Here is a 26,141-nt window from a genome sequence, read left to right on the forward strand (position 1 = left end):
CTCCAAGGCATGTTCCGTGCACGGCTAGGCGAGAACAATGACGCTGTTCAGTTATGAGGAAACGAGTTGGGGTCAGCAAAGACATAGGACCATTTTAGGCTGCCACCCTCCCACCAGTGTCCCGAATGGTCCACGGATCTCAGAGAAGTCCCACTTCCACCTCCGTAACTCTGCCCAGGTAGTCCATGTCACCAGGTGGTCGGTGAGCGGCTGCGTGCACTGCTCGTCGCTGGACAGTGGGGAATCCAAAGACAGGTGGATTACTAGGTGGCTTATCAGAGGGCGATGAACACCCCCGACCCCAAGTCACAGAGACTGAGCCGGGTTACTGCAAAATGGGAAGAGATGGTTTCATAAAATAAAGGATATAGAGCAGACAAATAACACCTACTATAATCCAGTCCTCGGCTGCCCAATTTTCTTCCCATATGAATAATTTTGTAAATGCCCCCATAATATATGAATACACTGAATCATTCAGACATTAATTTTATCACTATTATATTTACCGTTATAATTATTACCATCTTTATTTCTAAGTAATAGAAAATCTAAACCCAAGTAAACTTGGCTTGATGAATAAAAACATTTGTTGAGGGCTTTTTTTCCCCCCTCGGTGGGGAGGTGGGAGTTTCAGGATTGGTGGGTTCAACAGCCGGTGCTGCCAGGAGTTGGTGGCCAAAAAAGGGAAGTAGCAGGGCAGGACCACAGAAGGGATTTCAGAATAAAAAGCCAGCTTCCTATACCTAGGACAAGCCACATACTGGAAGACTGCCTGGGTGGGCATCCCTGTGAAGCTACGGCTGCCTCCTGGCCTTCTTTTGGGAATCTCTCTGCTTTTGGTGGGAAAAGGGAGAATCTGATGGCTCACACTCTCTGCAGAAATGGACTAAGGACCGAGGTGGCTGCATAGGGAGAATGGACTTGTTGGATGACTGAGCTTTAGCTGCATTTTCTGCACTAAACTCACCCCCATCCCATGCCCTAGAAGGTTGGCTCCGGTAGAGGTTACATTTCCCAGATGTCTTGGATGTACTACCTTCCTGTTTACCCACATGAACTTCAGCCCCAAACTGGCATATTCACTGCTCCCCAGACCTGCATTTCATCCCCACCTCTGGCTTTTGCTTCCCCAGTCCCCTGCCTGAATGCTCTGACCTCTCCTTACCCTACAACTTGTCCTTCTCAGGGCCCAGCTCCAGGTCTGCCTCCTCAGTGGAGTCTTCCCCGAGGGCTTGGCCTTCTTGGGTCACTTTCTATTTTCGATTCCAGGGGCATTTGTTGTGTGGTTGGGAGCTGATTGTGGTATTTGCCATAGAGTTTCAGGCAGGACTTTGTTTATTGCCTTTTCAGGCAAGCTATGCCAGAACTCCCCACTCAGAGGGCGGGGCAGGCAGGGTAACGTGGCCGACCATGTAAGGGTCTGGATGAGAGGTACAGCCTGGAGCCAGCCGGGAACATGTTCCCCATGACACCATAATTCTTGTACTCATAAAACATCCTCAGAGGATAAAAAGAAACATGTAAGTCAGTACTTATTTCTTTGGGAGGGCCCCCATGAGACAAGAAATCTTTCAACTGCAGACTGTCAGGCACCAAGGACCTTAAGAACAGGACGGAGGGAGGCAGGGAGGGCTTAGGGCTGTCACTGAAGCAGGCGATCCTGAGGCAATGCGACGGGCAGAACAATCCACGTGGACGCTGTGTGGACCCGGCACAAGGACAGCACGCTTACGTCAGTCACACCCACGAACTTCAGACCATCACCGTGTTTTTAGTCCCTAAGCTCCTGGGGCTTCATATCATGTTTTCCTTTCCTCTCTCTCAGCCTGAGTCCCTCCCGTGGGGATCCGCCTGTGCTGCTTCCACTGACACTGTTGAGGCAGACGGCCTCTGTCCCCAACCAACTTCCAGAGAAGAGACTGCGTAACAGCAGAGTGTGAGGGCCACAAGGGAGGGAAGAGGGTAACAACAAGTGATGGAGAAAGCGTAAATCATGCACACAGGCTTCTGATAAGAACTTTATTTCTCAAAAAGGGGGCAAGAATCCAAAGTATTAAAATAATCCTCTAATTTCTGTTTTGGAGGGAGAGGATAGGATGACAAAATAATTCATATAAAAATTTCAAGCACAATGGCTGTAGGTCCTTCATCCTGAAAGTTGTACCTCCTGTCTGCAGCTCCAGGTTCCAACCATGTCACAGGTAGTGCCGAGCTCCTGGATCCAGAGGCTTACAGCATCTGGAATGCTTATTTATATTTACTCCACAAATAAATACAAAAGGTCAGTCTTCCTAGTGGAAATGATGCAGTCCATTTTTGTGATTGTTTCTAATGAGAATGCTAAAAAGAGCTGCCTCTCTCTAAATTCCAAATCTTTCCTTTTTGAAGACGACTAAGAGTGTGAAAGAAATGAAATGTGGAGACTTATCAGGTACGACTGGCTCTCATAACAACCACATGCCAAGGGAGACTCTACCTCATTGAGGTGATAAAAGGTAAAAAGCGACCATGATTTTTCCATTGCCTTTTACGTGGGGAAACCGCACCTTTCTGTTTCTATCATGGAAGGGAACTGCACTATGTGAGGCAAAGTCCCCCTCTAGCAATTAAGCAAAATCCCTAACCAGAGCGATTATTTGCTAACTTAGAAGGAAAGAAAGAAAAGGGTGAGCTGGAATGCGAGTCCTTCGCCCAGGCTGCTGTTGCCACATGGCCCATCAACGCTGAGGGGCACTTTCCAACAGGCAGGCCCTTCCAGGAGGTGGGAGACAAGACCTGGTTCACCCCCCGAGAGGCTTAAGATGAGTTTAACTGTGAAGACCGCTTGGAACTTGCCCGGCTCTCCTCTGAATGCTTTCAGTTGGTGTTTCTCTGAGGAATAGGGAGGCTCTCGTGAAGGTACTTTAAACTTCCATGCTCGGAGAAGTCTGAGACCACGTGGTCCTGGCCTCGCAGCAGCCACTTGGTAGTAAGCAGCCCCTCCAGTCCCACTGGTCCCCGGGCGTGGATTCGAGATGTACTGATCCCCACTTCAGCTCCTGTGGAAAAGCACGGATGAGGATGTGGCTTTCCCAGCCTCTGCTTCCGGACCGCCCGCCAGGCCCACGTCTCTTCCTTCTTCCTCACTTGGCGCCCCCTCTCTGCCCTCTCCTGACCCATCCTCCCTGGGCTAGCCTGACGCCCACTGTCCCCATAAACATGTTCTCTGCTTGCTGTGAGTCACGGTCAGACCCCTTCTTTAATAAAAGAAGAAGGGGCCTGACCGTGGGCCTCTCTTTTGTATTTTATACCCAATCCATTTTGACAATACTACAAGTGCTGTCTCCGATATCTGTCTTGTGCCTGGATTGCGTACCATCATCTGACATTTGGGTATTGTTTCAGGTGTACGACAGTGTATAGAGGTTTTATCTCCCCGAGTATCCTTTAAACCCTAGATGGTAAGGGACATGTTCTAGGTATTCCCTAGAACGCCTAGCTCCTAGGTGCTCATGAGATGGCTGCTGACTACACCAAAGAGTACTTTTCCTTTTCCTCCCTCCTGCTCCCGCCTCAGACGCGGGGCACCGGGGCTCCTCCCGGGTCTGGCTTGGTGTTCTGCACCGTGTGCAGTTGAGGCAGGGCTCCTTTGCTCATCACCACCTCACTGAGCAGGCACTGGGCTGGGACCCGGGGATGAAGTGGTGAACAACTGATGCAATTCATGGAGCTTGTATTCTTGTGGTCAAGGCAGCCAAAGAACAGTTCAACAAATAATTCCATGTGGTGATGGGGTGCAGTGAAGGGTGCTGGCACAGAGACTGTGTGGCAGGGCGGCAGCACCCTGGATAGGGTGGTCAGTGGGAGCCTCCCCGAGAAGGTGCCTTTGGCTGAAACCTGAATGAGAAGGAGCCGGCCAGGGGACAGCAGTGGAGAGCCGCTGCAGGCAGAGAGGACCAAGCAAGGACCCGAATGCAGAGGTGCCTGGGGCAGTGGTTGGCAAGGAGATGGTGACCACTGGCTTCAAATTCTGGGTTAATAGCGTAGAGACCACATGACTTTGGGCAGGTTACCTAACCATCTCTTGCTTCAGTTTTTTCCTTTGGAAAAGGAAGAAAATAATAGAATCCATTATGTAGAACTAAGTGAGATAATGCATGTGATGCACTTAGCACGGTGCCGGAAATATAGTAAACGCTCAATAAATATTATCTGTTACTGTTATTCATGCATTTCACAGGAATTTAACCCAACCAGAGTCTGAGCTTTTGCTCTGAGCGGCTGATGGAAAGACAATGGAGTGGTCTTTGCTCCTCCCCCATCTTGGACTTTCACTTGAAAGCTGGGCACCTCAGCCTTTACAAGTGTGCTATTGCTTCTTCAACAAAATTCAATACCCATTTACGATAAAAACCCTCCAGAAAGTAGGCATAGAGGGAACTTTCCTCAACATAATAAAGGCCATATATGACAAACCCACAGCCAACACTGTCCTCAATGGTGAAAAACGGAAACCATTTCCACTAAGATCAGGAACAAGACAAGGTTGTCCACTCTCACCACTACTATTCAACATAGTTTTGGAAGTTTTAGCCACAGCAATCAGAGAAGAAAAACAAATAAAAGGAATCCAAATCGGAAAAGAAGAAGTAAAGCTGTCACTGTTTGCAGATGACATGATACTATACATAGAGAATCCTAAAAATGCCACCAGAAAACTACTAGAGCTAATCAATGAATTTGGTAAAGTTGCAGGATACAAAATTAATGCACAGAAATCTCTTGCATTCCTATACACTAATGATGAAAAATCTGAAAGAGAAATTATGGAAATACTTCCATTTACCATTGCAACAAAAAGAATAAAATACCTAGGAATAAACCTACCTAGGGAGACAAAAGACCTGTATGCAGAAAACTATAAGACACTGATGAAAGAAATTAAAGATGATACCAACAGATGGAGAGATATACCATGTTCTTGTATTGGAAGAATCAATATTGTGAAAATGACTATACTACCCAAAGCAATCTACAGATTCAATGCAATCCCTATCAAATTACCAATGGCATTTTTTACGGAACTAGAGCAAATCATCTTAAAATTTGTATGGAGACACAAAAGACCCTGAATAGCCAAAGCAGTCTTGAGGGTAAAAAACGGAGCTGGAGGAATCAGACTCCCTGACTTCAGACTATACTACAAAGCTACAGTAATCAAGACAATATGGTACTGGCACAAAAACAGAAATACAGATCAATGGAACAGGATAGAAAGCTCAGAGATAAATCCACGCACCTATGGTCAACTAATCTATGACAAAGGAGGCAAGGATATACAGTGGAGAAAAGGCAGTCTTTTCAATAAGTGGTGCTGGGAAAACTGGACAGCTACACGTAAAAGAAGGAAATTATAACACTCCCTAACACCATACACAAAAATAAACTCAAAATGGATTCGAGACCTAAATGTAAGACCAGACACTATAAAACTCTTAAAGGAAAACAGAGGAAGAACACTCTTTGACATAAATCACAGCAAGATCTTTTTTGATCCACCTCCTGGAGTAATGGAAATAAAAACAAAAATATACAAATGGGACCTAATGAAACTTAAAAGCTTTTGCAAAGCAAAGGAAACTACAAACAAGACGAAAAGACAACCCTCAGAATGGGAGAAAATATTTGCAAATGAATCAACGGACAAAGGATTAATCTCCAAAATATATAAACAGCTCATGCAGCTCAGTATTAGCAAAACAAACAATCCAATCAAAAAATGGGCAGAAGACCTAAATAGACACTTCTCCAAAGAAGACATACAGATGGCCAAGAAGCACATGAAAAGCTGCTCAACATCACTAATTATTAGAGAAATGCAAATCAAAACTACCATGAGGTATCACCTCACACCAGTTAGAATGGGCATCATCAGAAAATCTACAAACAACAAATGCTGGAGAGGGTGTGGAGAAAAGGGAACCCTCTTGCACTGTTGGTGGGAATGTAAATTGATACAGCCACTATGGAGAACAATATGGAGGTTCCTTAAAAAACTAAAAATAGAATTACCATATGATCTAGCAATCCCACTACTGGGCCTATACCCAGAGAAAACTGTAATTCAAAAAGACACATGGACCCCAATGTCCATTGCAGCACTATTTATAATAGCCAGGTCATAGAAGCAACCTAAATGCCCATTGACAGACGAATGGATAAAGAAGCTGTGGTACATATATACAATGGAATATTACTCAGCCATAAAAAGGAACGAAATTGAGTCATTTGTTGAGACGTGGATGGATCTAGAGACTGTCATACAGAGTGAAGTAAGTCAGAAAGAGAAAAAGAAATATCGTATATTAACGCATGTATGTGAAACCTAGAAAAATGGTACAGATGAACCGGTTTGCAGGGCAGAAGTTGAGACACCGATGCAGACAACAAATGTATGGACACCAAGGGGGGAAAACCGCGGTGGGGTGGGGATGGTGGTGTGCTGAATTGGGCGATTGGGATTGACATGTATACACTGATGTGTATAAAATTGATGACTGATTAAAAAAAAAACAAAACACATGGATTACAAAGATCAGTGCAAGTGATGTGATAATTAAATCAAACCTCAACAAAACAAACAGGGAAATAAAAATAAAGAGTCCAATGACTAAGAATAACTGAGCAAAATTCCCTTTAGTACCCTTTAACAATTCAGTGAGAACTATTTCTCTAGGCAGTTCTCTATTCAAACGTTCAGAGGGATTAAAATGTTTTAAGTAGTTGAAATAATTCTCAGATGTGCCATAAATGCCTTATTGGAGCTTTGTAAAATGGTACCCCTGAAAACCAGCGACTGTCTGAGAACTCCTTATACTACTGGGGGATGGAGAATTTATTACTAATGATGGAAGCGGGGAGGGTGTCTTTCTGAAGCTTTTTATTTCGAAGTCTGCTTTAGAGGTCAACCTTGCACCTCTGGGCTTACCTGTTTGTTTCTGATTCTCATACTTCAGCCCAGCATAGGTACTAACACCTTCTTTTGTCCTGTCCTCAGGGTGGATTCCTAGCTCTGAGGCAACCTGTCTGTGTCCCTCTGAAGGAGTAAGTCTACAGCGGCAGTGCTCTCACGGGACCTTGGCATGCACACCTGTCATAATCCATGCATGCAGACACACTGTGGTCTGCTGTACGTGGCAGAGTCCAGGCTCTGGACTCACGGAAGTCTGGGTCTGAACACCAGCTGCATGACTTTGGGCAAGTTACTTCATTTCTTTGAATCTCAGTATCCTCATCTATGAAAAAGGAAATACAAGTACCTACCTTCTTAGCATGTGAAATGCCTAGAACACAGGACTTCTACCAGTTCATGGTAGCTGTTATCATTCTCTCTCATAAACCAACCTTCCCTCGGCATGTCTGCATCATCTTGATCATGCACGTGACTGTAAGGGCCAGGTGTCTCCTCCACCCTCACCATGCTCCTTGGGGCCACACAGTGATTCACAAGGGACTCCTTTCTCGCCGACCAGACTCTTTCTTACCCAGTCCGAAGCGGTAGCCATCAGAGAAGCGAGTGCTGGCGTTCCAGAACACACAGGCACTATCCACGTGCTGGAGGAAGAACTCTGCTGTCTTCTCTGCAGCATAAAGGGGAGAAACTGAGTTAGGATGGCCCAGGGAGAACATCCCTGCTTCCAGCCACTCAACAGGGCCTGACTGGGGCAGGGCCCAGGCCCCTGAGGTGCTTCCCCACATATTAAACATGCAGACTTGTGAAAAATCTAAAACAGAAAGAAAGCAAACCAGCTTCATCAGTCCTGTTGTTGAAGGAGTAGGTACCTGGGAAAGACTGGGTTGGAATCCAGATCTCCCTGCAGACGTACCCTCAGTGCTGCAATGGCTTGTTTATACTATCTGTTTATAGGCTCTGAGTCAAATGCCAAAGTCTCAGCTCAAACTCCACACCCACCAGCTGGGTGACTGTGGACAGGCTTCTGAACCGCTCTGTGCCTGAGTACAATGAGGACTGACAATATTACGCAGCTCCCAGGCTTGCAGAGAGGGTAAAATGAACCGACAGCCATGGAGCACTCATCCCAGAGCCTAGCAGATGGCAAGTGCTCAAGTATTAACTGTTTTCACTGGTGGTGCTGCGATTCCCCAGTAAACTGACTGGAAGTTCCCTGAGGGGGCCATGCTGGCATCCTTTACCATCGGGCCTCCATGCCTGACACCCAGGCTCACCTGTGGAGGGAGTGAGTGACTGTGGAGAGTTGGTTTTGCCCTAAACTAGTTGGTTCTGTGCTTAACCTCCTGAGCCTTGATTTCCTCAGCTGTACAATGGGTTTATTCCAGCAACCTGGAAAGACTGCTGCATGGATTAAATGGTACCGCCTCTTGACACAGAGTGAGCCATGTTTAAAGTGGAGCGAATCATCTCTTCCCTGCCTCTCCCCTCGGGGCCACTGTGACAACACAGCGAGATAACAGATGTAAAAGCACTCAGCAAACCAGCAAGTGCCGCCCACGCCAGGCACTGTTATCAGTCCACTGAGATTACGTTCTCCTGCAGGCTAAGAGGGGCTGGGAGAAGCAGGGTCAGCTTGGAGATCAGGGCAGAAAACGCAGACCCCGTGTGCTGCAGCCCCTGCACACTTACCATTCTCTGTGACGATGACGTCCGTGTGGGAGCTGCCGTACTTGTGGATGTGGTCGATGGCCTCCTGCACGCTGTCCACCACTTCAATGCACAGTTCCAGGTCCCCATACTCAGTTCGGAGGGACTTCACTTCGGAGGGGCTGAAGGTCAGATAGGAGGCGAACTTGGGGCCTGCGTGAATCTTCACCTGGGACACAGGAAGTCGGGGCAACAACATAAACACAGCAGAGAGAGGCAACGCACACTCCTCCCTCTGGGATCCAACAGCAAGATGAGCCCGAAGATGATGAGTCCGGGGCTCCTGTGGCCTGGAAACTAAACTAGTCCCTGCTTCCTTTTAGAGGCAGCCTTCCACCCTCCAGGATGCTCTGCTTTGGGAAATGCTGACGGCCACCTGTCAGCAATGGGCCCCCAGTAAAACTGGAGCAGGGACTTAAGCAGGAAGCCTCTGAACGTGAAGAATGTGCAAGGCATTTAATGGGCTATTGACATAAGCCCTTGACTGCTGGTATTTTACTAAAACGAACACGTGACTAGAAAAATCCCATTCCCAGCCTGTGGGACTTAGGCATTGGACTCAGATGGAAAGAGCGAGATGCCACAAACACACTTCTACTCCCTCTGCCCTGGAGAAGTCCTAGGCGTGCTTTAGAGGAAAACATTACTTGGTTGGAAACCACTTCAAACTGTGGTTAGTCGTTAGATTTCTGACTTTGTCAGTCTGGCCCCATTTCCAGGTTCAGCTCAGGTTCAGATTCTGGGGCTAATCCTGCTTCTGGCTGGAGGAAGTTAAGGACGCTGAGGCTGGTCACTGGGGACCCCAGTCACAGTGTGATCCCACTCAGGCCTTGTTCTCCGAGACCTTCCCAGGGCAGCGTTCACGCCTTGATTCTTTAGGGCCAAGCTCTTGACTTGGCTCAAGTCACAACAAGCCACATTTGTCATGTCCTTGTTGCTCCCAAGGCCCTGAATGGTTTCCTATCTGGGACCACACTTCCTCCAGGCCTGGGGTCCAACCATGTTCCCCAGGGGATGGAACCCCACCCATGTGCAAGTCGTCCTCTGGTGTACTTCCTGCACTACAGGGTGCTGAAGTACACACACCGGCTCATTCTGACTCGAGGAATTTCAAGGCAACGCTGAGGATGACTGAGGATATTGTGGGTTTGTCTGAATCAGAACTGGGGGTTTTATTCCTGGATACAGGAGAGCTTTCGTCCTGTCCAGTCCAGGCCAGTGTGGTGCCTGGCATATACGTCAGCACTCAAACAGGCCACTAGTGGAAGGTCAGGCCCCAAACATAAGTGATCATGTGATCTAACTCCCTTATAATTTGTGGGGTACATTTATTTTCATTTTCCAAACTGGGACCATGCCACATTTATAAGCTGACTGAAGTCTTCCTTTCCAGCAAAAGGATGGAAGGGAAGAGACACATGCTCAGGGTCAAAGCAACCAAGACCAGCAGTCACTTTCTCTACTGCTGTGCTAGTTTACATAATTCTGACATCAGATATTAAAGCTTAAAATGCATCCTGACAGAAAATTTAAGATGGTCCAGTTTCACCTGGAGAACATCTATCTTTCTTGCAATCAGGAATTTAGGATGGAGCATACATTTATATTCAAAACTTACTGGCACTGGTGGTTTATAATCTTAATGACATGGTAAGAAAATAATCCAGAGAGGACATTATACAAACTGCTCACTCCCAAATATCACTGCATTAATAAGCACATTAATATTGGTAACTGAAGACATCTGTGGAGGAGCGGCTATATATAAATTTTTGGTTTGAAAACATTTCTGCACAATCTTTTCAAATCAAATCCAAACAAGAATGTGTGTTCAGAAACATAAACTTTATGCCGCCTGAATAAGAGGTGGCAGGAAAGAGTCCATTCAGTGGGCTGCCATGTGACCTGCTTTATCTTTGAACACTCTTAACACTGAACACACACCACTTTGGAATGAAGCTATTTGTGTATGGGTTTCTTCCATCCACTAGACTGTCAGAGGCAAAGGCATGTCTTACTCACTGTGTACTCAGCACAGAACTTTGTATATGGCAGATGCTCAAAAATATTGCTTCTCACATTTCCTTAAATGGTATGGCAGCTGCTCCCAGTCTGATCCCACAGGCTTCTAAATCTCGGGAGGGAAGACAGGAAGTGATGGACTTGTCCTACCTGTTCCACTCTCAGCATGTCAATGATCTGGTCAAATAATGGCGTTCTCAGCAGATCTCGGTGGATTAACAGAGTCTCTAAAGCATTACAGGCGGCTGGATATTCGCATTTAGAGTCTCTAACTGAAAGAGGAGGACAAAAAGTTGTTTCTATTAACATGATCCAGAGCCACCGAGGACATGACAAATATTTTGCCCGCATAAAACAGGGGACCACCACTGAGCTCACCTAGTCTGGTGACCTTGTCGACACTGGCCTCTGAATCCACGTACATGTGGCAGATGCCTTCACTGTGCCCCATCACTGGAATGCCCTTAGCAGCTTTCTGGATGTTTCTGACCAGCTGAGAGGAGCCGCGTGGAATGATTAGATCTATCATTTTGTCTAGGCGGCAAAGATCTTCCACTTCCTCTCTGGTATTCACCTGAAAAGGCAGAGAATAAAGGATAAAGATGACATCTTCTGACCACACAAAATATGGAAGTAGCAGCAACCCTTTCACGGATAAATGTCTGTATCTCCTGAGAACTAAGTTTGATGCTCTGAAAACTTATTCCAAAAACAAGATTAAGGAACATCCCTGGTGGTCCAGTGGTAAAGAATCTGCCTTCCAATGCAGGGGATGTGGGTTTGATCCCTGGTCGGGGAACTAAGATCCCACCTGACGCGGGGCAACCAAGCCCATGTGCCCCAACTACTGAGCTCGCGCACTTCAACAAGAGAGCCCGTGTGCCACAAACTACAGAGCTCACGTCCCCTGGAGCCCACGTGCCACAACTACAGAGAGAAAACCTGCACGGCACAACTAGAGAGAAGCCCGCGTGCTGCAACTAGAGAGAAACCCGAGCAGACCGCGCGCCATAATGAAAAGATCCCACATGTCTCAACAAAGATCCCATGTGCCACAACTAAGACACGACACAGCCAAAAAAAACCACAAGGAAAACAAATAAATAAATATTAAAAACAAAAACAAGATTAAGTTCCTGATCATGGGAATCCAGCAAATGCTTATCAAACTCTACACATTAGGTCCTGTGCTCTGCATTACAGAACATGCAGGACAGGGTCCCTGCCCTCAAAGAACTCAGAGTCTGGTAGGGAAGACAGGACTACCCTATGACTAGCCATAACACAGGACAGACACTTTTAAGATGCTAGAAGAGGTACAACGTGCTATCTCTGGAAGTTCGAGGAGGTACAGAGTATGCCAGGCTATGAAGATCACAAAAGGAACTGGCTGCTCCGTTGGCTCTCTAATCACAGCCTGATGACATGTTGCTCTTGCTAGGGAGTCACGGTTCTCCACGACTTCTGCTGACAACCTCTACCCTGGGATGCTGGCTGGAGTGACTAAAGTGCTTGTGTTAGAACTCTGAGATTATGGGCATTTTTTCCTTCCTCTTGATTTTTAATTTTCCCCCATATGGACATGTTACTCGTAAGAGAAGTACAAATATACATGTACAAGAAGGTTCATGGCAACTTTAATCTGCATTGCACCAAACCAGAAACAAGCCAAATGTTCATCAACAGAAGAAAGGATAAGCTGTAGTACATGCATATAAATGGAATACTACACAGCAATAAGAAAGGGAAAAGTACTGCTAGATGCAACAGTGAGGATGAATCTCATGGACATGAGAAAGAAATACCTGAACAAAAGAAATACAGATAAAAGAGTGCGTTTTGTATTATTTCACTTATATGAAGTTCAAGAATAGGCAAAAGAAATTGAATGTGAAGAAAGTAAAAAGAGAGTTGTTTCCTGGTGGTGGGGTGAGGCCTGCTGATGGGGAAGGGCACAAGGGAGACTTCGGGGTATGGGAAATAGTCTGTATGTTGATGCGGGGGGTGGTTATATGCGTGTATATACGCGGACACAATTACAGAGCTGTTCACATGTGATTAGGGTACTTTATGTATGTTATACATCAATAAGAAGGAGGAGAAGGAGGAAATCTGTAGAATTAAACTAGGGTATGGAGCAGCTGGGATCTGAACCCCTACAGCCTGTGCTCTTTCTACCCACTACGTCGCTGTAAGAATAACCCAGCTTCTTGTCAGGGAGCATGTAACGAGACAGGTTTGTAGACACCCTCCTAGCAGCCAACAGAATCCTGGAATGTTGGAGTGAGTGGGCCTCAAGGGAAAAAGAGAAGGATCTGGAGTCAGCCTAGGTCCAAATCTAAACTCTGGGTGATTCTGGCTAAGTTATTTTACCAATGAGCTTATTTTTCTTCCATCTATAAAATGGACCTAATAATTTTTCTCACAGGGTTGTTGTGAGGATTAAATGGGATAATGGATGCAAGTGCCTTGCCCACAGTAGGTACTCAAACTATCTAGTACTTCAAAACCTCCACTGGACGGTTGAGGAGAGTGACACAATGGTTAAAATAATGACCATAATAATAATAGTGTTAACAGCATGACCTCATACTTACAAGCTGCATGACCGTTTCTGAGAAACCTTCATAAAATGTATCTGTCTGACTTGGCCTAAATCACTGCCAGTGAGCAGAACCCAGGCCTCACTCACAGTCTGGGTCTGGTATTCCTGCTGCCTGTGACCTTAAGAATGAAGGGCTAACAGGCATTCTTGTAAATCAGCGGTACCAGGACACAGCTGTATGAGAGGGACCTTCCTGAGCCACTCAAGACCCATCTGGGTCAAGGCAGCCCTGCCACTGTCTCATGTCACAGGCACACTGGACCTGCTGCTCCTCCAATCAAACCTGCCTATACTGGCTCGGCCTTATGTGGCCTAAGCTTTGCTTCAAACACCCAGAGACCTGACCTGGCCCCTCTGGGCCTGACCTGGCTCATTCCCAGGGACCTACCAGCTGTACAGCCTCCTTGACTCCATGGATGGAGAGGGCCTCCTGGGTCAGGAGGTGAAGAATCCGGTTGCTGTGTGAGGCCTCCTTCCCTCCTTTGAGTAACAAGCCATTACCACTTGCGATAGCCAAGGCTGCCACCTGCAGATCAAAGAGGAGAGCAATGAACCAAAGGGAAAAAGCAGTAAAAGTAATGGTAACATTAGCACTCGCTGAGCACATTTCCTGTGCCACGCACTGTTAATCACTTTGTAAGGCCTACCGTGTTTAATCTTCACAACATTCCAGTGAATTAAGTACCTGTTTTACCCTCTGCTTTACACATAAGGACACTGAAGCACAGAGAAGTTGGTGACTCCCCAAGGTCACACAGCTTATAAGCGGCAGAGCTGGGGGCCTTGACTCCAGAGCCAAAGCCCCGGATCTTAGGAACTATACTGTACAGCTTCCTTAGCACCATTACACTGTAACCTGAGTTGAGTGCCCAGGGTCACATGGGCACTCCCCTCTCTGGCCACGGTGGAGGACAGGTGCTCAGCGGCCTCCTGACTCAGGTGTTGTTCCACCTGACTCAGGCTGGGCGGCATCTCTGGCCACATCCTACCCTGGCCCTGCCATTGTTCCGAGAGCTCTAACGGCTGTGCTGAGACCCTGGAGAGGACTAGAGCTGCCAGCCCCTGGACAGCTGCGGCAGAGGCTGCTGGGAGGAAGAAGCAGGCCATCCAGGAAGAGGGTTAGTTACCCTCTTAGAGCCAAGAGCTAATGACACTCGCCTGAGCATCCAAGGCCTGAAGCTGAACTTTCTGAATGCTCTCAGGATGAATGAAAATCTTCCCGTTTTTGTAATGTATCAAAAGAAACTTTAAAAAACTTGCTTGAACACGTTAATCTCCAGATTAATGGTTCTTAATCCTTTTTTGTTTTTGTTGCTCATGAACCCCTTACAAAAATTATGTCAACTTTTCCCAGATAAATGCACAAACACACAGCATTCTACATATAACTTTTAGGATTCATGGATTCTGTGATGCCATGTGAGGAACCTCAGCTGTAACTGGCTGAAGAGGAAACCTTTCCCTCATGAAGTATTCGCTAGTATGGATAAAACGTAGTAGAGAAAACTTCATGGACACGGCCTATAGAGAGACTTAGGACCCACTTCTACCAGCTGATGGGAGTTCTGCAGTTATCTCTGGGGGTTCTCTGTGAGACAGATATGCAGCCAGAAAGGGGCTGAGGACAGACCCCAATGGTATGGGAGTCCCTTGGTGGACCAGCTGGTTTTAGGTCATGTCAGGGAATAGCCTCCACAGAGCATGTGGGACTCCCATGGACACCTATGCCCTAGGGTAAAAAGGTACTGGTTTTTTTGTTTTATTTATTTAATGTTTTTATTTTTAAATTTTTTATTATTTATTTATAATTTATTTTTATTTATTTTTTAATTAATTAATTTTTAATTTTTATTTATTTAGTTAGTTATTTAGTTAGTTATTTATGGCTGGCTGGCTGTGCTGGGTCTTCGTTGCTGCCCGCTGGTTTTCTCTAGCTGCAGCGAGCGGGGGCTACTCTTCGTGCGGTGTGCAGGTTTCTCATTGCAGTGTCTTCTCTTGTTGCAGAGCCCGAGCTCTAGGCACGTGGGCTTCAGTAGTTGTGGCACGTGGGCTCAGTAGTTGTGGCTTGCAGGCTCTAGAGCGCAGGCTCAGTAGTTGTGGCGCATGGGCTTAGGCTGCTCCGTGGCATGTGGGATCTTCCCAGACCAGGGATTCAACCCGTGTCCCCTGCATTGGCAGGCGGATTCTTAACCACTGCGTCACCAGGGAAGTCCCTTTTGTTTGTTTTTAAATAGAATCTCTCTGTGAGACTTTGGAGCTAGTGCAAAGAAAAAGCTGGTATCATCCTACTGGACAGTCCAGTGGGGAAGTGGTTCCAGATTTCTGGGAGAGAATTTAGGGCAATGAGCAAGACCACCCTCTAATACCACCTTATACTTCAGAGCATGGCCACTTGGCAAAACCTCTGCCACATGGTTTTGCCTCAATTAGCCTGTGATTTGTCAGATTTCTTAAAGGGGGTCACATGCTAGTTTCCATTAACTACTGAAAGTTCTTCTTCCTAAGAGATGTACCTACAGGAAGCCATCTGCGACACTGATAATAAATGGGTCTTTTTCACATGGGCAAAACCAGCTATTAGATAAATGAGCCTGCAGTAGGTTAGCAGGGACTCTGTGGCCAGGGAATAAAGTGCTCCAGTGAGCTAAGTTTTTGTTTTTGCTTCTGGCCGCAATGCACGGCATGTGGGATCTTAGTTCCCCGACCAGGGACTGAACCCGCACACACTGCAGTGGAAGCACAGAGTCTTAACCACTGGACCACCAGGGAAGTCCTAAGGTTTTTGGAAATGTACTCCCGTGTCATGGCATGGGAGATTCATCTGGGCTCAAGGCCCAGCTCCATGCTTACAAATGTCACAGGAAAACTAACTTCTATAAGCTTCGGTTTCTTCAACTGTAAAATGGACACATGAATTACCTTTTTTAGAATTACCAGAAAAATCAGAAACACAAATTGCCTTAAGCACAACCTGAGAATAAAGTCTAAAAAATTACCTCTGGGGGAAGGAAGGAAGGAAGGAAGGGAGGGAGGGAGGGAGGGAGGGAGGGTGGGAGGGAGGAAAGGAAAGAAAAGAAAGATATCTTCGGGAGATTTATCTGAGTCCTGAAAAGAAGCTCTTCCTCCAATTCCCCAACCTAATGGCAGGCATTAGTCACATACCTGGGGTAGACAGTCAGGGCGAGATTCAAAGATGACTAGTAGAACTCCAATTGGGACAGTCACTTGTTCGAGCTCCAAGTCTTTGGCAATTCGGGTCCGGCGCAAAACCCGCCCCACGCTGTCCTGTGAGGAGGCTGCGATCTGCCGCAGACCGATAGCCAGGCTGTTCAATTTAGACGTGGAGAGGCTCAAACGTTTCAGCAGAGGAGCTGCGAGTCTCCCTGAAGAGGTGTGAAGAGCACATGATGAAGCAGTAGACCTGGGCGGGCTATGGCTGTTTTCCTGAACACATGGCACTGTTTTAGGGACAGACATGGAACTCAGGGGGTCTCAGGTAGACAAGGACATGTCATTTACACAGCTTTTCTAGGAGGAGCAGTTGGGCAGTATACATCATCATGTAAAGTTGTGGACACCCACACCCTTGGTGCCAGCAATTTCAGTTCCAGAAATTTATCATTTGCATCAGCAAACCTGCATGTAGTGAGGATACTTATCACAGCATTTTTATTATAGTGGGAAACTGGATTCTACCTATAGATTCAGCCAATGGGCTACAATGCAGTTACTATAAATAAATATCTATATTTACTGATATGGAAAGCTGTCCAGGATGTAGTTTGTGAAAAAGGCAAACTATAAAACAGCATGTATGACATCACCCTAGTCATCACACATTGCATATTCATGTGCAGAGAGATGTCGGAAAGCATCAAGAACAGTGATGATCTCTGCCTATCTTTCTGCGTTATTTTAATTTTTTATAATGAGTGAATTATTTTTATAAGCAGAAGTAATAAAGATGTTTTCTTTTGAAATAAAAACTTAAATAGAATTATGGTAAGTTCATGTAGAGAATTTTCTTTAAATTTGCATATAACAGCATGCACAGTGTGATTATCTCTCTCTCCACACACACAAAGACACACATACTCAGGAAAACCATTTGCAGTCACGTATCACAAATCATTACTACGGTTAATGTTGAATGATATTATGAAAAATTTCCCCTTCTTTTTTATAGTCACAACCACCAAGACAAAATTATAAAAAGACTTCTACTTTGGAGGGGAGGAGCCAACCTTATATTAAGAAAAAAAATGAAACCATAATTTTATCAACCAATTACATCAATTTAATTAATTTTCTTCACTTCTCCCCATGCAGTAAAAATCGTTTTAATTGTAGTGCATATTAAATATTATACTCTAGTTTTTCACCTCATCATGCACGTACATTTTCCATGTTGCCAAAATTATTTTAATTACTACTAAATATTCTATTGAGTTGATACACTTCAATTTACATGACTGTACCTATGTTATTAGACACTCAGGTTGTTTCCAGTTTTCAATGGTATAAATAGTCCTGCTCTAAGAAACTTTATATACAGAGCTATTTTTTCCTCTTGCAATCTTTTCTTAGGGATAAATTTCCTGAAACGGGCTCACAGACTCAAAGGTGATTACCATGCTCGCGTATACCTGAGACTTTGTTCTTAAGCCATGTGTGTCCTTGAGGATTTCCAAAGAGAGATAACTGGGATCAGAAGTCAGAGTTCTACCAACAACTAGGTGTGTGACCTTGAGCAGCAGCTTTAACCTCTGTGGGTCTTAATTCTTCTAACTTAAAGAATTGGATAAGATGCCAATAAAGATTTCTTCCATTTATTTAAATTTTTTATGGCTTTCCAATACTGCAAAAATTCAAAAGACCAGATGTAAAGTCTAAAGAAAGTTCCAAAGTCATGGCTCAAAAACGTTTTAAGGAATGAAAATAATGTTGATGAGCCCTGCAAGGTTTCTTTAAAGGGAACACCACTAATTTGGATGTTCAATTTGAGGCACATTTACTCACGAGAAAAGGAAATTAAAAATCCCGTAAAATCAACCCCCATTATTTTAGGGTGGAAAAGACAGAGAATTAAGAAAAGGAGAGAAAGATGAGGGCCTACCTGACTCCACATATTTAGCTATCTTCAATGCGAGTTCAGCCATCTCACTTACGCTACCATTAGCACCTCAAGGGCATTTCTGGATGGCAGACTACAGGCTGATTAAGGAACTAGGAGATAAGCTATCTTTCAACACAGGTTGCACAAACTATTTCCACAACTATTTTATATGCACTGTCCATCTGGGTTTCGTTCCCAGATCTGCCACTGGCTGTATGGTTTTAGGCATGTAACAACTTCTCTCCGCTTTAGTTTTCTCCTCTGTAAAATAGGGATAATAAATAGTAGCTACCTTATAGGTACCATGTTCTAAAGAGAAAATCAGATCCTGCCTGTTAATCCCTTAGCATAATGCCCAGAAACACAGAAAGGCCTCAGTAAATGTTAGCTGCTATTAGCTTAGTGTCTAAAATAGTGAGGTCCTCAATCTTTTTCTTTTTTGTCTTGAAATTGCCACAGTAGCCATGGCTTGTGACTGTGGGGAATGGAAGGAAAAAGCCCCTCAGTGGGTGGGAGGTGGGTAGGCGTTGTATGGAACACCTGAGAAAAGGGGTGGAGGTAGTACGTGTACTTTGAAAACTCCCAACGAACACCAGCCACCAACCCTCAATAAAAATGATGTATACAGTATGTAATTTCTTCCATAACCTTCTTGACTTTAGGCAGACTATAATATAAGAATTATTAGTAAAACAAAGAATAAAACCCAAAATAAATCTCTCTATAACTAAGTTGCCTGGTCTTTACCTTCTGCCTCCTCCAAGTCTTTTTTGTTGGCTAACAGGATCTCATCTCGCTGGTCCGTCAGCAGATCAGCCAGATGATGGATAATCTCTGCTCTCTAGGAAAAAAGGTAAAACATTGAAACAAATAAGCAAACATGTTACCCCATAAAGAACGCACACCACACTTTTAAACTTACTCTTCTGAGTGTGCCAGGCCTTGCTCCTAAATCCCAGTCATCAACGACTGAAACCTCCTTAGTTCACTCATTCGTTTCCCACCACTGCTCCCCTCATTTTTCCTTCCTCTCTCACTACTAACCTCCCCATTTCTTCTCACTTTTCTTCCTCTTTTACCACTCTTGATCATGATGATTAGCAAACCACAGCCTTGTGGTGGGGGAGAGGGCGTGATGAATTATTCAGTTTGTCCATGAGACAGGTGCCAGCACTTTGAATCAGCATGACATACACATCTCACCTATTTAATAGCACCAGCTGTAAAGCTGATTTCCCAGGTAAGTTTTTGCATCTAGCTCTTCTTTTTCTACAATTATTTATTAAAAATGAATTCAGTCAAAGGGGAAAAACCCAGTCCTGGATGCTGGAGGAGACCCCAATCCTTACCCACCTAGATGAGGAAACATGGCAAATCAGAGTAGTGATTACTAAAGGAGTAAAAGAAGTGATTCAATAGAGAGAGAAGCTAGGGTTCTCCTGGGCTTTCCTTTTCCTACTTGTAGTTATTTTAAATTTTCTTCCCCCTTCTCAGGCCAAAGTACTCCCCAGAAGAAACCTATACACATCACTTTCAAATCCAGCCTTAACACCACAACCCTTGGGAAGCCAGCACCCTGCTTCCACCTGACCTTCTCACACTTCATCGTGTCTGCTACTTCAACTGACTGAGTCACTGTGGACAGGGCAGGGCTATGATACGGAGCAGGCTCTGGGACTTCCATCTTCTAGGTAATCTTGGTGATTTGGATGAAGTGGGAAAAGTTGCTTTCCTACATTTCCCTGCCCAGTATGTGGCAGGATTTGGGAGCCTCTCTGGTCTCATGATTTTCATGATACTTTTGATCAAAACATCATAGTGATGCAAAGCTACCTTAGGCTTCAGCCTATAGAAAACAAAAGGGAAAATGAAATTTAGAAAAAGAAAAAAGGCAGAACAAATCTGAATCAGGGTTCTAACTCAGCTCTAACTCTACGGGACTCGAGGAATAAAGGGGGAAACAGCAAGCTTGACTGTGCACTAAACCTCACAGTTATGACTCACTCTGAAAACTAACAAAACTATCAGCTAGGGTTATTACCTGCTCAGGTTCCAAAGTGGCCAACAACCTTCCTCCTGATCGAGCCATTTCTCCCTGCTGCTCCACGGTAGGGCCTGCAAGAACATTTGCAAACACCAGCTCACGGTCAGCTCACTGCCCCCTCACTATCCCACACGTGCATGGGCTCCTTGCAGGCACAGAGCACACGCTTAGGGTCTCGGCATGCTTGTTTCACACCCAGAGATCACTCTGACCAATAAACTGGCAGAAGAGCGTACCAGATTAACTCAGGCAGAAACACAAGAACCTGTCTGTACTTTTGGTGCAGACAATATGGTTTATGTCTTCTAGAGTTCTTCTCAATTCCACTTTGGCTTACATTTTCTTATGTGTTTGCATTTCTGAATGTAGATTATATGGCAGTGCTATCTTTGTGAACACCTGAGAGAGCACATACTATTTCTTATGCATCTTTGTATCTCTAGTGTTCATTAGTATCTGGTATCCAGCATGGGCCTAGCAAATGTTTCTTGAGAAAATGGATGCTTATATTCTTTAACTTAGTGATTTTAGTGAGAACAGGAGGCCTAGTTAGGCAGGTTAGATAAGTTCTACAAAAACAAAGTAGAATCCAATTTTGCAAGCAGTGTTCGAAACTATACCATATTTCATAATGTTAGCACATGAATTTTGTAAGCTCTCCCCCCAGAGGGAGAGCTCAGTCTTCAGCCCCATCTAGGCCATGGAGTTACTAGCAGTCATCCACAGACCATGGGACTCTATGAAGAACTACTTACCTGCAGGCTTTACTTCAGAAAAGAAGGTGCCAACTTTCTTTCCCTCCACGATGTCTGTGATGACATGCCCGGACACCTTCGGGTGGGTCCCATTGGCAATGACCACAGAAGTACCACCTTGCAAAGCCCAGAGGGCTGCTTTCACCTAATGGGAGAAGTTAGATCCATGGATGAGATTCAGACCTTTGTAGGGTCTAGGCCCCTGCACTTTAAACATGCAAAAACATAGAAAATACAATGTGATACTGAGCAATTTAATTACCTGTAGGAAGGTTCTGCACAGCTCAGAAGCTCTCAAGACACGCTCAGCCCATGCACTCTTCCCAACCCAACCCTGGCATGTGTTGTCTAAAGATGAACCAATCTGCCCCTTGTGCTCAGCGTGTTCTCTAAGACTCTCTAGTACTGGGACGCATAACTTCTACATTTGACTTATTGTGCCAGCTTGCAGTGCCCAGTTTGCTGCTTGACGGGAATCTGATCATGAGTACTCTGAGCTTTTGTACCTGTGGTTCTTGTCCTCATCTCTGCCATTGCTACGTGTGATTCTGTACCTAAAGGGTATAACTTCTTAGAACAATTAATGGGAGAGAAGAATTTTTTAAAGGTTTCATCAAGGAATATTTGAGCTCTAATATTAACACTTAGAGGATTTATGAATTATGAAAAAATATAGACCCTGCCCTTGAGGAGGTTATAATATGAACACACACTTAATATATTAATAAAAGTACATAGAAAGACATGACTAAATATACGTACACAATATGCATTAAACCTGTATTTAGATATGTGTATCTTTAAGTGTGTATGTGCATCAGCCCTCAATTACAAAAGTAAGAAGGATAAAATACAGTTTGGTTTTTAAATTGTTACAGGCAATAAAGGCACCAGATTCTTACCTTGGCTTCCATGCCACCCATTCCCACTCTGGACTTGGTTCCGAATGTCACGGACTGCTGATCACCGGGATAAAATATATCAATGAGCTTTGCATCATCTGACCCTGGGGGGCTGTCAAAGAGGCCTAAAAAGTGGACAAGAGTCAGTAATGCTGTTTAACAGAAGTGAGCATCCCCCAAGACAGACCTCCACAGGGACCTGCCAACTGTAACTACTCTGTACTCGACTCATCCAGATGAATTCTGCTATTCCACCAGCTCGAACAAGAAAAGAGGTCAAGGTTTCGTAGAGCCTACCCACACTGAAAACCAGCTCCGGGAGGACGCACCTTACATACTTTGATAACTTTGCCTGATAAATGAATGTTTGTCAGCATCAGAGCACGGCCATATCCCTGGCGCAGAATTTACTGGCCCTGCCCACAGTCTACAGGGAAGCTATCCTCACCTTTGCCATTTCTACTATGATGCTGAACCTTAAGGATGCAACTGAAAAAGATGAGTGGCTTTTGCACAAACAGTGCAGCAGCTGTATACTGTTTAATGTGACTCTTTCCAAGGGCATGACATATGAAACAGGTCCTCATTAACTCTCACCGTACCCTTTGAAACAGTCACATTATACTCCCCACACTATGGGTAAGCCTTTCTGAAGGTTAGGCTGAGTCAGCAGAAGAGCACATGACTCTTGGCTTTCAGTCTGGATATGTCACCACAAAGCCTATGTCCTCTTTATAACTGAGTAGCGTGACATAAAATAAGAGGTACACAAAATGTTACATGCATACCGTCCGAGATTAAAAATCCTCACAATTTCACTTCGGAAAAGAATGTGTCTGAGCCTTAGAAGGGGAAAAGAGGGCCTGAGAAAATGGAGTCATGTCAAGGTCTGAGGGGGACACAGACAGGGAGGAACTGCTAGTGGTCAGGAACTGGCTGAAGGACATTTTGGGCAGTGATGCTTTTGGTTTTTAAGTTACTGCTTTTCCTGTGCTAAACTATACCCCTGTGCTCCACCGTTCCAAATCTTTTTTTTTAAAATTAATTAATTAATTAATTTTTGGCTGTGTTGGGTCTTCGTCGCTGTGCACGAGGTTTCTCTAGTTGCAGTGAACGGGGGCTACTCTTCGTTGCAGTGCACGGGCTTCTCACTGTCGTGCCTTCTCTTGTTGCGGAGCACGGGCTCTAGGCGCGCAGGCTTCAGTAGTTGTGGCACGTGGGCTCAGTAGTTGTGGCTTGCGGGCTCTAGAGCTCAGGCTCAGTAGTTGTGGCACACTGGCTTAGCTGCTCTGTGGCATGTGGGATCTTCCCAGGCCAGGGCTCGAACCCGTGTCCCCTGCATTGGCAGGCGGATTCTTAACCACTGCGCCACCAGGGAAGCCCTATTCCAAATCTTTAACACAACGGTGCCATGTGCATCCTCTCTAGGAGAGTAAGTGAATCAGAGCAGTGAGGACATCAGTGTCCAGTGCACAACAAAGTAGTGCAAACCACGAGCAGCAATTACAGGGAGAGAGAAATAACCTCTCACAACCCCTATCCGCCTCAACCCAGCACCCCACAGTTCCCAGGGTCTTCTGCTGGGTTCTTCTCAGAAGGCACTATGCTGTGAGATCATGAGTAGTACCTGACAATTCTAAGGCAAACCCCCAGAGACGCCTAGGAGTTCCTAGCATTCTGATATTCTGCCTCCTCCTCTTCTTCCTTATAGAAGCTCTCAAACCCACCAAAAGCATATTTAAAATTCGGATATTGTTCTAAAAATCAATATTCAGTGGATAACTAATCAGAGTTAAAAGCACAAGCCTGCCAATGACCAGTTCTGGTGTTTGAGGCTGCATTAAAACTAAGGTTTACTAGAGTCTAGTTCAAGTTGCATTTTATATATTGATCTCTCAAACTCATATCCTTTGCCTTGCTAGGCAGTACAGGAGAGAAGAGTGTATATTTTTAAACTGAAAAGATTTAGATTCGAAACCAGCCTCTGCCAAGTACTAGCTATGTGACTTTGAATAAACCATTTAACTAATGTGAACTCAATTTTTAATTTCTTCATCTGAATAATAGGCTAACCTACCTACTTTGCAGGGTTGCTACAAGGGTGAATAAATTGACATTTATAAAGCACCTAGCACAGTATTACACATCAGAAGCTGAAAAAAAATCTTGTGACTAACCAAAATGCCTTGTTCTCCAGAGTGGCTTACTCTTACCCCAGCTTAGTTGTTCCTATACTGAGACTTCAAATTTATAGTGAATAAACACGGTACCAAGACTGCATACAGGTAAAGATACTGATCCGTAAGTATGATATCTCTGACCCTCCACGTGTGCAGAAGACAGATCACAGCACTGGTACCTGCCCCTGCCTCCACCAGGCAGCCCCCTGCCCTTCACTTATGCTGCTGAAGCGTAAACTGGGGAACAAGTCCTGCCATGGGTGTGGGTAGGGAACTAAATAGGTTCTTCTGACTTCGTGGGAATGTAATGGGGGACTTTTGGGATCCTGTAGGTTTGGCCTATTTTAGACACATCTACCATATCTATGGGTCAAAATGTAAAACAGGAACAGCTTAAGAAAGTAAGAAGAGTGAATGGAGAGCCAAGTTGGAGCCAAGAGGGGCCCCTCCACGAAGTAGTGGAAAGCAGAGAGGAAAAGAGTAACACAGAAGAACACAGTGGCCATACAGCCTGGATTTTCTGCAGTGGCTCCAATTTAAAATAATGTGTCTTGTGATTTACATTAAAAACTAAAAGTGATCAAGACCCCAATGAGGTATCACTTCACACCCATTAGGATGGCTATAATCAAAAAGGCAGATACCAAGAGGGAAGTGTTGGTGAGGATGTGGAGAAACTAGAACCCTCATACACTGCTGGGAAAATGTAGAATGGCGCAGTTACTTTGGAAACCAGGCTGGTATTTCTTCAAAAGGCTAAACATATGACCCAGCAATTCTACTCCTAAGTAAAATAAAAAGCATCTTCACACCAATACTTGTGCACAAATGTTCACAGAAGCATTAGTCACAATAGCTTAAAGGTCTATCAGCTGATGAGTAGGTAAATAAAACGTAGTATATCTATATAGTGGAATATTATTTGGCAACAAAAATAAATGAAGTACTAATATGTGCTATATCAATAAACCTTGAAAACATTAAGTGAAAAAAGCCAGTCACAAAGGATCACATACTGTATGATCACATTTATATAAAATGTCTAGAACAAGCAAATCAACAGAGACAGAAGGTAGATTAGAGGTTGCCATGGGCTGGAGAGTTTCAGGGGAAGTGAGGAATGATTGCTAATGGGTATGGGTTTCTTGATGGGGTGATAAAAAACGTTCTAAATTGTGGTGAGGGTTGAACAACTGTATGAATATACTAAAAATCACTGAAATATAAATTTTAAATAGGTGAATTATATGCTATGTGAATTGTATCTCCATAAAGCAGTTATAAAAAACAAAATTAAAGTGCCTGGAAATAACAACATTTCAGCATTCAAACTTCATCTCCCAGACCACCCCCACCTTCTTTTGAATCATAAAACCGTTTTTGGACCATATGGCTCAGAAAATAATGGTCCCTAGTTAAAAAGATCAGAAGCATTCAGACAAAGAGGGGAACTCATGTGCTCACACATACAGTATTTAAAACAAAGACTGGATAAAAAGAAAAGGCATTACTTTTTACCTTCTACATCTGAAAGAACGATTAAGAGGTCAGTCTTCATTTCCACAGCCAGACGGGCAGCCAGGCTATCGTTATCTTTAACACTAATAACCTAAAATGCAGGTAAAAAGTCATGAGCTTTGCAGTTCAAAAAGAAGTTCATGGAAGTACTCAGCTAGGCTCTGGCAGGAAAAATTAACAACCCTGAGTATGTGCATGACAGCTCTTACAAGCCTTTCAGTTTGCAAAACACCATGCCTACTGGCAACCCCCTTTCCAAGTATGCACGCTTCTATCCACTGACATACACAAGCCATGCTCACAGCACCACCTTAAATCACTATTGCGCCTCACCCAG

The 26,141-nt window shown here is 44.7% G+C and overlaps 1 protein-coding gene across 3 annotated transcripts in view; it reads right to left on the reverse strand.

The window, feature by feature from the left end:
• Positions 1-2,008: 2,008 nt before the first annotated feature.
• ALDH18A1 (aldehyde dehydrogenase 18 family member A1) overlaps positions 2,009-26,141 on the reverse strand; it is a 56,181-nt gene continuing 32,048 nt past the window's right edge. For all 3 annotated transcript variants that reach the window (XM_068548261.1, XM_068548262.1, XM_068548260.1), the window contains 12 exons: positions 25,805-25,895; positions 22,107-22,231; positions 21,205-21,349; positions 20,447-20,520; positions 19,153-19,246; positions 16,452-16,672; positions 13,678-13,815; positions 11,063-11,258; positions 10,835-10,956; positions 8,645-8,831; positions 7,527-7,622; positions 2,009-3,041 (listed from right to left, as the gene is read on the reverse strand). In XM_068548261.1, coding sequence (XP_068404362.1) covers positions 2,860-3,041; positions 7,527-7,622; positions 8,645-8,831; positions 10,835-10,956; positions 11,063-11,258; positions 13,678-13,815; positions 16,452-16,672; positions 19,153-19,246; positions 20,447-20,520; positions 21,205-21,349; positions 22,107-22,231; positions 25,805-25,895 — 1,671 coding nt within the window. In that variant the 3' untranslated portion in view covers positions 2,009-2,859. The remainder of the gene's footprint in view (positions 3,042-7,526; positions 7,623-8,644; positions 8,832-10,834; positions 10,957-11,062; positions 11,259-13,677; positions 13,816-16,451; positions 16,673-19,152; positions 19,247-20,446; positions 20,521-21,204; positions 21,350-22,106; positions 22,232-25,804; positions 25,896-26,141) is intronic.

This window comes from Eschrichtius robustus, chromosome 7, assembly GCF_028021215.1.
Source record: "Eschrichtius robustus isolate mEscRob2 chromosome 7, mEscRob2.pri, whole genome shotgun sequence".
Classification (NCBI taxonomy): domain Eukaryota; kingdom Metazoa; phylum Chordata; class Mammalia; order Artiodactyla; family Eschrichtiidae; genus Eschrichtius; species Eschrichtius robustus.